The sequence below is a fragment of the Melanostigma gelatinosum genome, assembly GCF_949748355.1.
Source record: "Melanostigma gelatinosum genome assembly, chromosome: 5".
NCBI lineage: Eukaryota > Metazoa > Chordata > Actinopteri > Perciformes > Zoarcidae > Melanostigma > Melanostigma gelatinosum.
The window spans coordinates 18747482-18764335 of NC_136638.1; the positions used below are offsets into that span (position 1 = coordinate 18747482).

Here is a 16854-nt window from a genome sequence, read left to right on the forward strand (position 1 = left end):
ACAGTCACAACGTAAACACATTTTATTGTACCATAAGTTAGATATGCATATTGTTACGTATGACCAGTTTAACCTCTACCACTCAGCATTTTTGGGGGTGACTTTTGTTTCTCAGTTACTTCCAGTCACTGTATATCCATCGACAGTATCTCGATAGTTTGGGTTTAATTTGTGCAGGCTTACAATATCGATTTCTGCCTGTCTGCACCTCAATGCAAATCAATGAAATTCAAATTGTATCTCTCTCCAGAATCTGTTCCCAATACAATGGAGGTGAATAGATAATCAGCAATGGTTTCTATATTTCCCAGTCATATTTTATACTGAAGAAAAAGTCGTTGACATTTTCACCCGTTTTGTGGTGGAGGCAGACATCTCAGAGATGGATGTCCTCCTGATGACAACTCAATACATTTTTAGCTGATACATTTACTGTGGAGGATGTCTATAGTGTTTTAATTAAAAAAAGAAACATACATTTTTATAACTTGTCTTTATTTTTAGAACAGCTCACATGCTACATGATTTGGATTATCAGTGGAAGGTTGCAGTCTGGAGTCAATCTGAACTAAACGCAGCTTAGTTCCTTACCTGACCTGAACACCAGGACATTAGCTCCAAAGGCGACGGCTGCTGGTTGAGTCAGAGCTCCTTGCATGGTACGCAACACCAAGCCTAACAATACCATATCCAACACAGACAGGAGATATGGGGGTTACACTGAAAGGTTTGATGAAAACATAGAATCTGCTTGCGGGAGATGTTTAAACTTGAGTTGTTGTAAGTGATCCTACAGAGCAGATCTGTTCTATTAAATAAAGGCACAAAGAAAAGAGTTAAAGGAACTTTTATAGGGAACTCCTTTACCCTGACCACACCCATTACTTTAAAAAATGACTCATTGGATTTCATGAACTCCTCCACCACAGCACTACCAGGACACAGGAAAAAAGGCATGTAAACACATATTGATTTCCCCTTGAAACCAGTTCACCAGCATCAATTTAACTACTTATTTCCATCATGTGTCTGCAGTGCATGTGACACGTTAACAGATCAGAAACCAGTCAAACGTGTCCCCCATCAGGCCAGCCCAGTACAGCAAAATGCAGTGTTGATTGTGCAAAGTAAACACAACATATTTGTAATTCTGGGCCATGAAACCTTTTGTTAGGCCATAAAAACACACAAGTGCATGCACGGATTGATTTAAAGTCTTAAATCTGTAAGTGACGGCTGAACTAAAACATTCATATCCACTGTGTGTGTGTGTGTGTGTGTGTGTACGTGATGCAAAACATTCAGTATAATAATACATGTTTGATTCTGAAATATTGTTGTATATTGTATATTTCTCAATTAAAAATAAAAGTAGTAATTTCTTTGTCATTTTAAGACATAATGCAGCATTTATATACATTTACTTTACAACTGCAACTTTATATGTTATGTATTTAAAAAAAACAAAGGAACCCTCGGGCTGCAGGGAGTGCTGCTCTGTGGTACTTTTCCACGTTTCTGTCTGTTTGTTTCAGCTCTGCCATCCACAATGATGCATTCATAAAGGACTGGATTGTTGCTTCTTCACCCATCTGTCAGTTCGTGAATGAAGAAAAACAGGGAATCCCAGAGCTGATGGTCATCTCCTGTACTAACCAACAGTAATGTTTCCTTCTGACTGTTCTTTCTGGTCCTTTGTTTGTGGAATGTCAAGCCTCCATCTACTGCTCTGGGTCCAGTCACTGTGGTCCATGTTCCTCCCTCTCCAACACAACCCTCACATCTTTCTTTGCATCCCAGTCAGTCCAGCTTGCGTGCGCCCAGTTTAAGAGGACCTTTAGCAGCTTTGCGCTCTGCCCGTTTCGCCTCCAGCTCTTTCCTCCTCTCCTCCCGTTTCTTCTTGGAAAGCTCGGCCTTGCTGATACCTGGTTGACAAAGAGGACAGGCATACAGTACATGAGAAGTAAAAAAAAGGTTCATATTTCTGATGAGGGAGGCCAGCTGAGAGACTTACCCTGGTTCCCATCCACTGACTCCCAGCTCTCTTCAGCTCCCCAGTCGCCTGTTGCCTCTGCAGTCCAGCCTTCCCCAGTCTGACAAGCAGAGAAATACATGCGTCACTATACTGAAATGCTTGTACTGTCATGATAGTCCTCATTTCATCAAGATTTCTTGACCTACATCTCATCAAGTGAGTGCAGTCTTATTACCTTAAAACGTTTCAGCATGCTACTCCCTGTGAAACCACAGCTTGTTGTATTCACACTTAGCTTGTTGTAGAGATTAGACAAATGGGATGCAACATGTCAAGTTGTGACCTAAAGAGGTGCTGGTAGGTGAATTATTTTAACCTTTGGACAGTTTATTACCAGTCTTGACTGTAAGCTAAGCGAACTGCTTGCAGATTCTAGCTTCATATTCACTGTACAGACACGAGCTAACGCTAAGCAAGAAAGTGTATTACAAAAAGTCAAACTATTACTTTAAAGCAGGTGGTTGAATCTTCCATATCATTCAATAGTTTCTGTTTAATATCTTCTTCACCTCTATAAATACATCTGATATCACCAACATTCAGAATGATCCAATCAACACCACTTTATTCTGTCTCTCTCTCGCTCCTCTGTGTGTTTGCCTCCCTCCCCCCTCCCCCTCCCTCCTCCCTCACCGCGGTGGCAGCAGTGCCGGCTGTGTTTCTCTGGGACACGCTGGCGAACAGATCATTCTGACTGGCCGCCTTGGTGGCCGAGCTGCTGCCGTCCCAGTTGTACTCGCTGGCTAACCGCACTCCCTCTGGCAGGGGGAGCGTCGCATTGGCCAGGGTTGTGTCCGTGTCCTCCCCCCAGTCGTTGCCCCAGCCTTCCTCGCCCGCAGAGCTCTGACCCGGCCCTTCCTTCTCGTTGGACCAGCTGTCGTCTGCGTCCCAGCCTGAGCTGCTCCAGTCAGCGCTCTGCTTCTTCCCCGCCATGGAGGAGGACGCCCGGCCCACCTGGACACGGGGAAAGATTGATGCTTGAGATGGAGACTAATTGGAGTAATATTTATTTTAAAACAACTTATTTAAAAAAAATTTTTTTTATCTACATAGAAAACGATGACAACAACGTTCTTGGACACCACGCAATCTTACAGTCAGGTGTGTCAGATCACAAACTGACGGGGAAAGAACAAAAGATGACAACACTGAATTTTGAAGCATAAATACAATCCTAAGAAGCAATGGACTAACGTTAGGCAACCAACGTCACGTGACTTCATGTCACCACCGCTAAGCTTATTAAGGCGGACTAGTGTTTAGTGTGATGACATTTTGTTGTCTCACTTAACCAGTTTTTAGCAGCCGCCTTTTTAAAGACACGTATTTGTATTTAGTGACATGTTGCATGTTGAATAAGAAAAACATGAAATACTCTTGAGCGCGTGTTAATGTGAGGAATTTAAGTTTTAAAGCGCTCCTAACTGTGGATAGAATGTGATACAGTACATTTACTTGTAGGAGTCTGGTCATTTCATGCATTAAGTGTCTGTGAGAGGGGGTTTGAGGAATGTGCTGGAGCGGGGGTTGTGTGAAAGTGGCTGGGAGAGGTGTTAACGTCAGGACAATGGGGCATAGGCCCAGGTGGGGCTTCTTGGACTTCAGCCAATCATTGAGCTGATCGATGAGCTGAGGAATGTAACTCTGGGGGGACAAAGGGTTTGAAGCTCTGGGGAATTTCAGCTCTTCTGCTGGCCACCGAGGAGGCAGACCAGCCTTCTGGGTGGCTCGGATTGGATCTCACATTTGATTTTATATATAGGTTTCTTTTGTTATTAGTAGTGTGATTCGGTTTGTAACTGTTTGTATCTGTTTTTATGCTTATTGGATAATAAATAATAAAATGGTTTCCCCACACACACGATATACTGATTCCAGTGGTGTTAGTAGCGTTGGAAGTAGTCGTATTAGCACTAAAGATAGTATTGTATCATGGACAAAGATTAAAGGGCTCATACTCCTTTGTCACTGGCTTTCTTTTTGGATGATGCCATCCAGTCAGTGTTCCAGTCATCTGGCTCAGTGAGAGTTTTCTCTGGCGCCTATCGGAGACAGAAATTACAATTACAGATAATACAAAACACAATTCGTTTTTCAGTCAAAAGTGGTGAAATCTTACCTCCAAACTTCCCCAGTCCTCCTCTTCATCCCAGCGGTCTCCTATTGGCTCCTCATCATTGACCGTTAGTTCATGAGCCTGTGATTGGTTGGCATGGCTGGAGGCAGCGTGGTCAGTCACAGGGGCTTCAGGAGTTTTCTCTTCAGAACCTGCGAAAGAAAGAAAACCAAGAGATATGGTTTCAGATAACATATTAAGGACTTCTTAAAGGGGAAGGTTTTGACAAATAAGAAGAATGTGTCAGACAATATCTCTGCTGCATCGACTTTGATGCTCCTTTTAAAAACGCTCCAAATCAAAAGTGATAACCTTACCAGGTGCAGGTGCTCCATCTGTGGCACTGGTAGGGCTGGTGGCATTGGCGGGCTCGCTGTCCTCAGCTGCTGCGCTGCCCTCCGTCCCCGGAGCGTTGCGGATCAGCTTAGAAGTTATCGTGGACATGCCAGTCACAGCCCAGCCGGCCCAGCTGGAAGACGCACCTGCAGGCTGAGCACAGGACGCTACATCCTTTTCTGCAGGACGAGACAGTTTCAAGTTACACACTGGTTTCCTTGCTGAATGACACATTAAAGTAGAGAGCAGACTCTGCAGCTCAGCGCAGTGTGCTACATACCTATATCCGCCAGCTTGGTGGGGTCTTCTGACACGGTCTCCAGCTTGGAAAGGAAACTCTTGATGGCTTTGAATGCCTGACAGAGAAAGAAAGGCAAGAGACAACACTGTCAGCAGAAATACATCAGCAAGTTGATCAAAGATATTATAGACACTGTGGTTGTAGGGACGTAAAAAGCCATAAGAAACACCATGTTGTCACCAATCTCCATCAGTCATGTGTACCTGGTCTCTGACGCTCTTATCCGGGTCAACAGTAACGGCGCAGAGGGTAGGGAGGATGCGGGCGGCAATCTCTGTTATGCCGTAGAAGTTGTGTGTGGCGGCGAAGCCCAGTACGCCGGCGGAGCGTGAAGCCGGGAAGGGATCTTTAGTTGCTCGTGAAAATGCAGAAATCAGAACACGTTGTCGAGTCTGTGAAGAGAGCGATGAACAAATTCTTGGGTTTGAACGGAATCTTCACTGAACTTTGGTTCAAGTGGTTTTTTGGGCATTAAATGACTTAAGTGTTGCACAGCGGTGTGGGTGTACTCTACCCCCGCGTTGAGGTAGGAGGCGATCTTGCCCAGGCAGACGGTGGTGTTGCACCGGATCGGGCCTTGTTCGTCTCTGGCCTGCAGTCGGGCAAAGTGGCGCATCAGCTCCTGGTTCAGGTTGCTCTCATTCAGCTTGGGAGCCATCAGCAACATGGACTGGAGGGTGATACGGAGAAACAGAGAAGAGTGATGGCACAGGAGGCCGACAACATCCTGTACACAGTACTAACACCTCCTGCTTTGTGGTTTTGTTCAAAACATGCAAACTACCTTGACAGTCTGTTCTCTGATGGCAGGGTTGGTATCTGTGAAGCCGTGAACGACGTGAGGGAAAATCTGGGAATTGACTGCTGCATCATTCAGATACTGAATGAACTGCTCCATCTGAAACACGAGAGACATGGACAGAGACAAGAAACAATGTTAGAGCAGATAAATGTTTAAAACCTTTAACACAGGCTTAAAAAATGGCAAACAGGGATATCATTTACTGCTGTTTCTGATATTTCATCCTACTTTGAACTGAATGTTCTTCCCGTGCTCTCGAGCTGCAAAGTCTTGTATTCGTGCTGGATGGAACAACACAACCAACATGTCCACCGTATCGCTGCAGGACGTTGTCAGTGGCTAGATGGAAAAGGCCTCACATACCTGCTGCAGCAGTCGTATCCTCATGGCTCTGTCTGTGGAGGAGAACATCTTCACGATAACAGGGATGATCTTCTGTTGGTACTCTTCAGCCGACAGGAACTTCCCCACCTAGCGGACGAACAGAAAGACATGAGGGATTTAAAAACAAAAGAGGATCGAAGAATAACTTGCAAATGACAAGAGAATAATACCAGTAACAATGTTTTACTGTGAAAATGATCAGAGACGCTTGGAGATGCTGGAGTATACGGTCTGATATTCAAGGTGTGAAAGTTGAAAGATTCACCTTGAAGAGCGGTGTGAGGACTACAGCGCCTGCATTGCCAAACTCAAAGGCGGTGAGCAGCTGAGGAAGGACCTTATGTTTGCAAAAGTCTTCAGGGAAGGAGTCCAGATTGTCACTCAGATCCTGGAAGAACTGCTGCTTCTCAGCCGGCTCCTTGATCTGGAGAGAGAGGCAGTTTGAATATACGCTAATCTATTGTCTTATCACCAGTTATCATACATTTTTACGATGCTACTCGCTGGTAATTACTTCATCAAATTATACGATGCGTCCCATGATAGTTCCACTAGAACTTGATTTGTTTACTGTTGAGGTTCGATTCAAACACTAATACAAACACCAGTGTTATACATGTCTTTATGAAAGTCTGTGGACCTGTATCTCCTCCAGGAAAAGGTTGCTCTCCACAAAGCTGTTGCTGAGAAATCCCCCGGTGGCTCTACAGTTCTGGAGAAAGCGGGCCGGGTTGGGCCGAGCTCGGGGGTTGGCCCCCACCAGCTCACAGTAATGAGGGACCAGGGCCTTGGGGATCTGTGGGCACACAGGAGAGAACACAAGACTGTGAACAAGTTCAAATTGAGAATGCTTCTTCTTTACATGAGCAGAATATCTGAACAGACTCATCTATATGTCCTATTTCCAGTATTTCTAATTTTTAGAAAATGCTGAACAATAGAATTATATTTGTCCTCACCAAAGCACATTTTAATACCTATAACTACAACAGGAAGCATCTGTAGAATATCAACATGCCATGGAATCAATGACAATAATGCGGTAATAACACAAACTGTGGGGGTGTCGTACCTTTCCCAGTGAACGAAGGGAGGACGTGCGAGGCAGTGGCCCGTTGAACACCTCCCAGATCAGGCAGCCTAGCCGCCACACCTCCCCTGCCCTAAAACAAACACGCATACAGTTCAATACAAACCTATCCACAAAAAACTAGGCAGTGAGTCCTATTCTGAATCTCTTCTTTCTTTCATTTCTACTTTGTCCAAATATTCCTATTGCTGCTCCACGTTTCTTCCTGTAAAGAAGATGACAGTTGGTTAAGAGGTCGTCTGGGAACCGGAAGGTCAACGGTTCGATCCCCGACTGGGACGTGTCAAAGTGTACCTGAGCAATACACTGAACCCCCGGCTCCCCGGGCGCCTGTCATTGGCAGCCCACTGCTCCCTATATACAGGGATGGGTCAAATGCAGAGAAAAATTTCCCCCTTAAAGGGATAAAGATAGAATAAATTCTTCTTCTAAAACATTATTATTATTATTATTCTGTCCCACCCTTCTCTCACCATTTCTCTCCACTGCTATTGGACATCTCTGGTGGATCATATCTCTCCATGTCTGGGTAAACAGCCTTTGGGGTGGGGAGTGAGACCCCACTTGGGTCACCCTGCTCAGGGGACACATGATCGAGGGCCCCCAGCTTCCACTCCCCAGCTCGATCCACAAAAACAGCGGACACACCCACGTTGTTATGGAGCAGGTGGCAGTCATTGACCAGGAAACTCAGAGCTTTCTGTGGGAGGAGGCAAATGGAAGAAGTGGCGTAAGGGCTTACGGAGAAATGGCTTCCCTAAGAGTATCCGATGGCACTCTCTCCTATCCTCACCACTATCTGGTGCAGTCCCCAGGAGACCTCCAGCTCCCCAGATCCCCCCTTCTCTGCCTGGGCCTTCAGGTGGACTGCCAACGGTGTCACCTGCTCAGTAACCAGGTACAGGCTCTTCTCTGTCTGTGAAACGACCACAAGTTTAAAAAAACAAACAAACTCTGTTGCTTGTTATTTAATGTTATTCAACAATGTTTCATAGAGGGCTGTCACAATATCAGATATTCACAACATGATCATAGTGACCAAAATAATGTTATCACGATATCTATAAAATATGATAAATAAAAAATTATAATAATAATAACGCTATCAGTCTGTAACCATAACAGTATGACTTGGAAGGCCCTCGATTATTAACTCAGTATAATCGAATGTGTATTATTAACACGATATCAAAATTTATTTTTTTATACAACTCTTATCATCAATACCAGTATATCGCAAAACCCTTATTTCATAATAAACATTGTTTCATCACCACAGATTAAAAGGCAGTAAATGTTAATACTGAATTATTACCCAGACCTACTAAACTGTGAGAGAAGCACAGCACAGAAGCATTTAAAAGGAATTTATGGCAGGAATTATACTAAACTAGGAGGTTATATTGAATGATAAGCCTCCGCAGAATTATGAATGTGCAACCAACAAAGGCAGACAAGCAACTGTCCCATTTTGCTTGATGAATTAGATTTTCAATTCATACTTTTGGCGAGACATGCAACAGATGCACCAATTTCATGTGTGTGATTGTAATGAGAGAGTACAGCATAGTTCGTTAGGGTGTTTTATGATCTCGTTAGGAACACAAAACTGATAAAACAGAGTAAGAATCTGCTTATGTTATGTAGTACACTACTCACTACAAATATTAAAAGGCCTACATTGGCCTATTCACACTCACCTCTATCTGAACGTAAACATGCAAAGAAAAGCAAGATGGCCGAGATGAGACACTAATAATATGACAGATACATTGAGCAAGCTGAGTGACATTGTCCTCTGAACACTTTAAACAATGGCATTGTGTGTGTAGAGCTACCAGATGCAAAATACACAAACACACCTCCAATCCATCCACATAAGCCAGGATGTTCGGGTGCCGCAGGGTCTTCATCCGCTTGAAGGCAGCCTTGGCCAGCTGGGTCTGCTGCTCTGTTCCCTGAGCCAGCTCGTAGATAAACACCGACACTGGCTCTCCATTGGTCTGAGGATGCAGATTTGGGTAAAATTACTTGATCACACGGGTTCAGTGATTTGTGATCATTAAGACATTACAATATTTACAATATATGATTTGTAATCACATCAAACATAAATTCCAACTCTAAAAATCTGTTTAATATTAATACACAAAAAAATGTATTGTGTCTGTATGTATAGTATTTTTTGATATATTTTAGTTATTGTGGATGTTTTACTTTTTACTTAGTTAATATTCTTTACTGTTTATTACTTATTTATAATACTTGTTTTGATCTTGTTTTTACTATGTCGCTTGTTTGCACTATCCTCTATTATGCTGCAATCCTGTAAATGTAATAATAATAATAAAGGATTATCTTATCTTATCTTATCTTAAAACAGGAAGCAGGTGCTTGGTTGTCTTTCCCTGGTCATGCAGTGATGATGACACTTAAAAGTCCAAATAGAGCTGCTCAACGATAATCATTTTAGTTATGCGAGTTGCTGTCGGTGATGAGGGACGGTATCTTTATTTATGTGATAAAACATTAGCATGAAAACGTTTCAATAACAGTAACTAAACTCTGCTTAAAAATGAGGTGACGTGGCGAGAAAAGACGTGTCGGTCTAATCACAGTAAACAAAGCGTTGACCCACTTCGTTAGCGAAAGGTAACGATGCTCAGAGCAAGAAAATAAAATAAATGAGCACTGACATTGATTCAGCGAGAACGAGGAGGAAGATACGAGCAGAGCTGAGATGTAGATACGAGAATATTACACCGGGCATCGTATCTAAAGGTCTAAATCAAAGAAGCAAACAGACGCTAGCTAGCCGGCCAAGTGGCAGGCCTCCATAAAGAGGCTAACGGCTAACCGTGAGTGGCGGTTTGCCTCTTTCTACCTTTCGCTTGCCCCGATGGAGACTCCATATTCCAGACTTCTCTTGGATGTCTGGCAGAATTTCATAAGCAAAGTCTTTGACAGGATCCCTAGCAAAAAAGGACCACATCTCCTCTTGCCTCCTCCACACACCGCATCAAACACACTAAACAGACTGCTAGCTAGAGAGCTATAGGACGCCAGCTAGCTAGCAACTAGCACGGAAGTAAACTGGCTCCGGGTAAAACTTCGTTTCTGCACATTGGTTCCGCAGTAGGTTAAAATGAATCACTGACGGCATGGTAACGAACAACTGCATTTAGATATATAAATAAATATATATTTTCTAGTAACGTCACAATCTGAAATTATATCGACGCATTTTTTGTCGGTGAGTCACAACATGACCTCATGCAAATTATCCTTTTAGATATTATTGCTCTTTGGAGGACTGAACAGGTGTTCTGTATTTATGAACAAAAATAAATGCCTACACTTTGGAAGTTCATGTCACCATTAAATTATATTTAGAAATGACCACAACGGTCCCTTATTGATTGTTTGTCAGTTTGTTGCCATAAACGGAGTCAACACAGCCCCAGAAATATTTAAATGGCCTTAGATCACTTTAGTGTTGACCCATAAGGAAATCTATTATGACATGATAGATTCAGTCTAGATAGCGTGTTAGCAATGACGTCCCCAAGGTGGACTAGGTGAACTGAGACAGTAACACAGCAACCAGAGTGAAGTAGTGGAGATTCAACAGAAATATGGAAGTATTTACCATGGTAGTGTTTGAATTTTAGTCATACGTTTGCATCTCATGTTTTACTTTACTCTAGCTTAAACACAGATGGGTTACAATGAACAAAGCTGCTCTGGTGACTCATCGTGGCAACTTTATTTTATATATTTATTTTTTTGTCATTTGAGCATAATTAAAACAAATTTCATATATTGTATTGCGTCAGGAAATGATCACTCCACTGTCCCCAACCCCTGGAAGCAAGTGTCCTAATACAACTCACATCACCACACTTGACAGAGTTGAGACTTAGATGCTTATAATATAACTCCAGTTAGACCAATAACATCTATGCAACATGTTGGCATCAGGATTTCTGCAGTGAACAAAAACACATCTAGCTTTTAAGACCCTTTTGGTACTCAGACATGTCAACTTTATACCTTTTTCAGTCATACCATTCAGAGGCCGATGCAGAGCCAAAGAGAATATAAGGCGTGTACTTATTTATGAATTTGACATTTGTACACAACACCCAGAGTATGTTGATTGGAGCATGCGCTGACATGTCTTCACGTGGACCAGGTCCTCTTCATTTGTCAAACCCCTTAGGCTCAGATAGTTAAACCAGAAAATAAGAGTGAACGTCAAATTGTAAGCCAGAGTAACAGGAGTTTTATTGGTTTAAACATTAAAAACACTTGGCACAAAATACATTTCAAACATGTTTAAATTATAACTGTCCCATTTCTTCTTGTTAGTCTGTGTCAGTCTTAGGTCATGAACTTTTGTGCAGTTATTTTGCATAATAAATTTAGTGTGGAACAGTAAAATTGCTAGCTCTACATACTTAAACTCTTTTTGATGCCAGGTCCCCTATATTTTAATTCATCTTAAATTGACTTCAATAGTAGAACATGAAAAGGTATTTGAATAGCTACATCAGTTTCCCCCACACAGCATACTATAAAGCAAGACACCGCAGGGGCTTGAACCCTGTCCTGAACAAGTCAGGAGTGCCACCACCGGAGTCTTTTGCTTTTTTGTTGTTGCTGTATTACGGGTAAAAGCAAAACCTGGAGGAACAAAAAACAGAAGCAGTTTGTTCCTCCAGGAAAAGAAAACCACTAAACACCTGGCTGCTATATTTTGCTGTCACCACATGGGATTTCTCTTGGTCACGAGGCTGAAACTAGAAGACAAGACACTTGTTTCCCCAATCCCCAGCATTACCCACGACAAAGCATTGGTACAACACTGAATCCACATCACTTTATCCAGGTTAACAAAGCCACGATACCAGTGTCCCCGGTGAAACGTTTTTCCCTTTGACATTCAGCTGGACTTGCTGGTCATACGGACAGTGAAGTTTACTGCTGTAATGGAAAAACACACAATTTAAGCCCTGCCCCCACCCCCCCAACAGAACCCCCCCACACCAATTTTCTGTCAATATGACAAATTATGTCAATACGGTTATTGATTACCGCGACTGGCGCAGCAGCATTTACCACAGCTATTCAGTGATGCATTAAGAGCGTATCCTAGAGGCGGGCTGTACCAAATCACACCAAGACTCCCCGCGGAGTTGCCTGGCTCAGTATCAACTTAAGCTGAACGAGAAATCTGAAAGGGAGAGAAGAATGTTGTCCCCCCCCCCCGACCAAATACTACTGCAATGTTTGACAACGACTTCATGAACAGTAGGTTGTGTTACGAATATAATGTTATGCAGAGGCGATGTGCATGCAACATGTTGAGGTACACATTAAAGCCATGGTATGTTAAAGAAAAATCAAGGGAACCAAAATTACTTAACTTTGCACCCATGAGACTGAAGTGATGCAGTGTATGTGAGACAAGCTTGCAGCTCTTGATCTTAATGAGAGTGGATTCTCAGTGTTCCATCACAGGTTAGGCCATCCCGGATGACAATTTAAGACAATGTTAGGGAAATTTTGACCTGAGAAACCAAAAAGGGGAAAGAAAAAGAGGCACAAACACACAGAGCGGGGCTTCTGCGAAGGACGCCGGGGGATCAGATTTAAGCTCAAGCGCACAGGGGGGCTGGTACGTCATTCAGGGACCACACTCATATTTGAGGACAGCTTCCACAGATGGCTTTGCATTCAGAGGCAGGCGAGATCGGGGTGGACAGACGAAAATGATCTGAAACAGAGTGATCTACACAACACCCACCACACTCAAAGATTCGAGTTCTACTCATCTTATGGTTGAAGATGCAAAGCAGTAGGGCCCCATGGCCAAAGAGAATATGCTAGTAAAGCATTCTTGTTGCTGATGATTTGAGGTTAAAATAGCCAGTTCCAAGATGTCATTTTGTCAACTACAACATTGCAGTTTATTTTGACAAGTTAAGCCAACATCTTACTACACGCTCCAGGTTAGAGGACTTCACTCGAGCTTGAACCAGTCGTGCACCTGATGTCTGTGAAGAGAAGTGTAGGGATACACCCAACCAAAACACAACAGAACACTAAAGCAATACCTTTGCACTGCTGCATTTCAGACCAAATTAAAACTGCACAATGCACAGCGTTCCTCAGCTACTTACATTTGGAAAACTTCGCACAGTTGCGCGACTGCAAAGTAATTTTCTATGATCAACCTGCCACTTGCACAGTTGCACAAGGGCGAGTAGCTGAGGGCTAATTGTTCCAGACTACACACAAAGACAACCTGACTCCATTTGTTCAAACTGCGTGTTGGTTGATTTCAAAGGGCAGGGTGATTCCTGTGTTGTCCAAGGGAGACTGCATTCTTCCTTTGGACACTTCTGTAAGATCAAAGAGGCAGTAAAGAGAGACCAACCCCCCCCCCCCCCCCCTCACAGTATCGTAGAACTGACTATTGTTATCCTTACCCAAATGCTTTACTGCAGATAACATCAGAGTCAATGAGTGTACATCAAATCTTCCCGTTATCGCAAGACTCTTGTTAAGAAAGCACAACGGTGCTATTTCTACTGTCATGTATAGCAAGTTGCTTTCATTAAAGAAAAATGAGGGCAGTTGAGCCCAATCAAGATAAGAACCCCTCGGGTTGAGAATTTTCTGCTTTCCAACATCAATATCTGATGGATTCAACTTATCTGCCTTCCATTTCCACTTTGAAAAGGATGCCATTCAAGCCCTGTCACATCCGTGCTCTACCAAGCTCCAAGCTTTAGTCATACCTGAAAAAGCACAAGAAAAGCTCCCCCACACAAGCACCAAAGAAGAACAAATGCATACCAAAACTGTATTCAAATCACAACAAGCTATGCATTTATTACGCAATAAGAAAATCCTTTACAGATAGTTCACTCATTGTATTGTCAATACAAGGTATAGTAACTAATTGCAAAGGAATTGCAATGATGGTATTTAGCCAGACAATGAATGTTAAGAGAAATGTGAACACATTCAGTGACCTTACGTGATGCTCGATGCGCAAGGAAACTTGTACAAACAATGAGTTAGGAGAATTCCTGGTGGTCTCGGGTATTGGAAAGCGCACAGGACACAGCACACTGAAAAATGCAAAGGAAAAAGCCACTCCCCACAATACCCCGCCAATGATGCAGTACAGAACTACAAGAGAATTTACTTTCATTACTCTCATAATAACGACACAACTATCACTACGAATAAAATTCATAAAAAGATTTTAGATATTTTCCAGAACATTTAAATACCGCAGGCCTGAACGCAGCGGATTCCGTCCTTAGGAACTGTAGACGTGGACTTGAATGTAGATTTTTCGAGGGCGGGCCATATAACTTAATCTGCAAGAGTCACAAATAAACAAGCCCCTCCCAACACAACAAAGCAATGTGAAGCCTGTACAGAATTACAATGACTTCTAGTAAAGAGACTTGTTACCGCACTCTCAGGAAAACAGAGCTTCTTGCTACACCAGGGGACTAGTTTTGAAGTTGCTATCCTGCGAGGCAACGAGTCCACTTGAATCTTGTTGGGTGCACCTGGAGGTTTCCTATTCAAGCCTTTTTGTGTTGGGTAACAGCGCTGTGAAGTCTAGGGAAGAGACGGATTAACGCCCCACAACCCCACCCTCCCATTTCCCAAATGACGAGCATGAAACCCAGTTTACAAAAAGTTCCAAAAAGGGTAGAATCAATAAAGAATCTAATGGATTTATTGAACAATACCAAATACCTTCCTACATTTCTTTAAACCGCAATGGGTGCGAATGATCCCGATCCACAGCGCTATAATATTTAAGATGAGTTCAACGTGTATCGAGCGGTTAGGATGGGGGGATTCTTTCGTTGATCCGCTTTAGGGGGCCAGGCCTGTGGAAAGAAAAACTCGAAACACGTTTTAAATGCCCCCTCCCCTAACCCTCCAAGATTTTCTTTTTTGACAAACTAGGATCAACCATTTCAAAACATTTTCTTCTGAAGGCAAAAATTAATATACTAAACAGTGTAGGCAACGAAGAGTTAATGTACAGGATAGTTACACCCACATGTACATTTCATGCATTAACTCACTGCTGAGGTTAAGAGGTAGATGTAGCTGATCTGTACCAATGGTGTGACGCTGAAGTACTGAAGGTTGCAGTATACGCGCATCAACGGGCCAGACAGGAGACCATCCACTCTCACACTCCAATGCCGAAAGCTTCTTTCAGGAGGACCTATCGAACAACAAATGGACTGCCTCTCCCTCCGGCTTGGGGAACTAGTTGTGAGCGCAGTGGAGTAGAGAAGTCCGAAAAGATGTTCCTCTCGCCAGCACACTACCAAGGCATTCATCACAGCAGACACCACCACACTCTAGTCAGCGCACAACAGGAGGGGCGACCACGGTACACAACGCGTTACACGGCTTGCCTGAAAAGAGGAAGAGAGCTGTGCGAGAAATTTTGTTCCAAAACAATTGCTTCTGGAATAAGTGACATAACTAATTGCCTGAGAATGTTAGAGATACCACTACCCAATATACAAACCAACTCCTCGCTTTAAACTTGTGACGCTAGAAGACCCTTGTGAGCCCCGTCCCACCCTTTCACTGGCTGGCTCGCTCTGGAACTGCTGCAACTGCTTCAGCGATGGCCACTCTGCTGCTGCTGCTACCCTGCACTGCGGCTCTGGCTCCCTCTGGTGTACACCAGCTGCTGCAGCTGCTTCCTGCTCTCCTGGGCCCCTCTGCTCTTCCCTCCATGCCCTCCGGTACTGCCTGGAACCACTGGTTCTCCCACGCCCTCTGGTCCTGTCCTGCCTGGCTCCACACGCTGGTCCTCCCCGTGTCCCACGGCCTCGCTCCGCACTGGTCCTGCGATCTTCATCTAACTAAGTCCATTTCCTCCCCTTGACAACTCAGTCCATTTCCCCCAGAAAAAAAAAAAAAATCTTCTTTCTTCTCTAAGCAGTAAAAAACAAACAAAAAAGTAAAAAACAAAAATCATCTGAGCCTGTGATTATTTGAGCTACAGCTAACGCTCTGTATATTTGAGCTTTGATTCCTTTCAGGCTAATTAGTTTCTTTGGCCAAAGGAAAAATAATTTCAAACTTCAAAACACGGCCTTTACTAAGAAACTGGAAATGACTAAGCAACTCGAGACATCGAGAAAAAAAATGCTAGTCTAGACAATGGTATAGATTAAAGACACTATTTAAGCTCCACAAAAATGATCATCTTCACTGATCCTTAAAATCAACCTAGTTTGCTTAACCATTTTTCTATTCAGCAGACTTAATTTTCATAATCAATACATACATTCTTTCTTACTTCAGCTCTTTTTAGTCTCAGACTGGTGCCTTTCTACTCAATGTTACTACTAGCTTCTTGGGGTATGATATAACCAATATTTTGAAAACCTAGCACGTTCATCAATATTCCTACCGCTTTTCATATCTTAACTGCTCTGTGGATTTTTTTCTTTAACGGATTAAATTAGCTTTTTATAACAGACGTAACATTCCGATCTTTCTATTTTGAGATGCTACCTTATGCCCAAGCTGGTCGACTCATGTCTTCTCTACACACGTCATTTCGCAACATTGAACGGCAAACTTTGTTATTTAAGGCTTCTTCTTGTATCTTCGGTTGTTAACGGAATGAAATATTTGCGGCCTCTGTGTAGCTTTGCGGCCATAGCTAACCTTGCAGCTGGTCAAATCCACACCACGCCCTTTAGCGTCACGAGGTATT

The 16854-nt window shown here is 43.1% G+C and overlaps 1 protein-coding gene across 2 annotated transcripts; it reads right to left on the minus strand.

Annotated features, from left to right (window-relative positions):
* Positions 1-481: 481 nt before the first annotated feature.
* On the minus strand, positions 482-10113 carry scyl1 (SCY1-like, kinase-like 1). 2 transcript variants are annotated; one of them, XM_079268943.1, is made up of 18 exons: positions 9949-10113; positions 8927-9067; positions 7858-7980; positions 7538-7764; positions 7047-7137; positions 6615-6770; positions 6240-6398; positions 5954-6061; positions 5573-5686; positions 5303-5458; positions 4992-5180; positions 4768-4843; positions 4469-4666; positions 4155-4303; positions 3994-4077; positions 2669-2989; positions 2015-2093; positions 482-1925 (listed from the first exon to the last, which is right to left on the minus strand). In XM_079268943.1, exons 1-18 carry the CDS (start codon positions 10054-10056, stop codon positions 1801-1803), a joined length of 2604 nt encoding a protein of 867 aa, XP_079125069.1. In that variant the 5' UTR covers positions 10057-10113; the 3' UTR covers positions 482-1800. The 2 variants fall into 2 exon arrangements, with proteins under 2 accessions (XP_079125069.1, XP_079125070.1); XM_079268944.1 differs by lacking the exon at positions 9949-10113 and adding an exon at positions 9761-9804 and having other exon boundaries at positions 483-1925.
* Positions 10114-16854: the final 6741 nt, after the last annotated feature.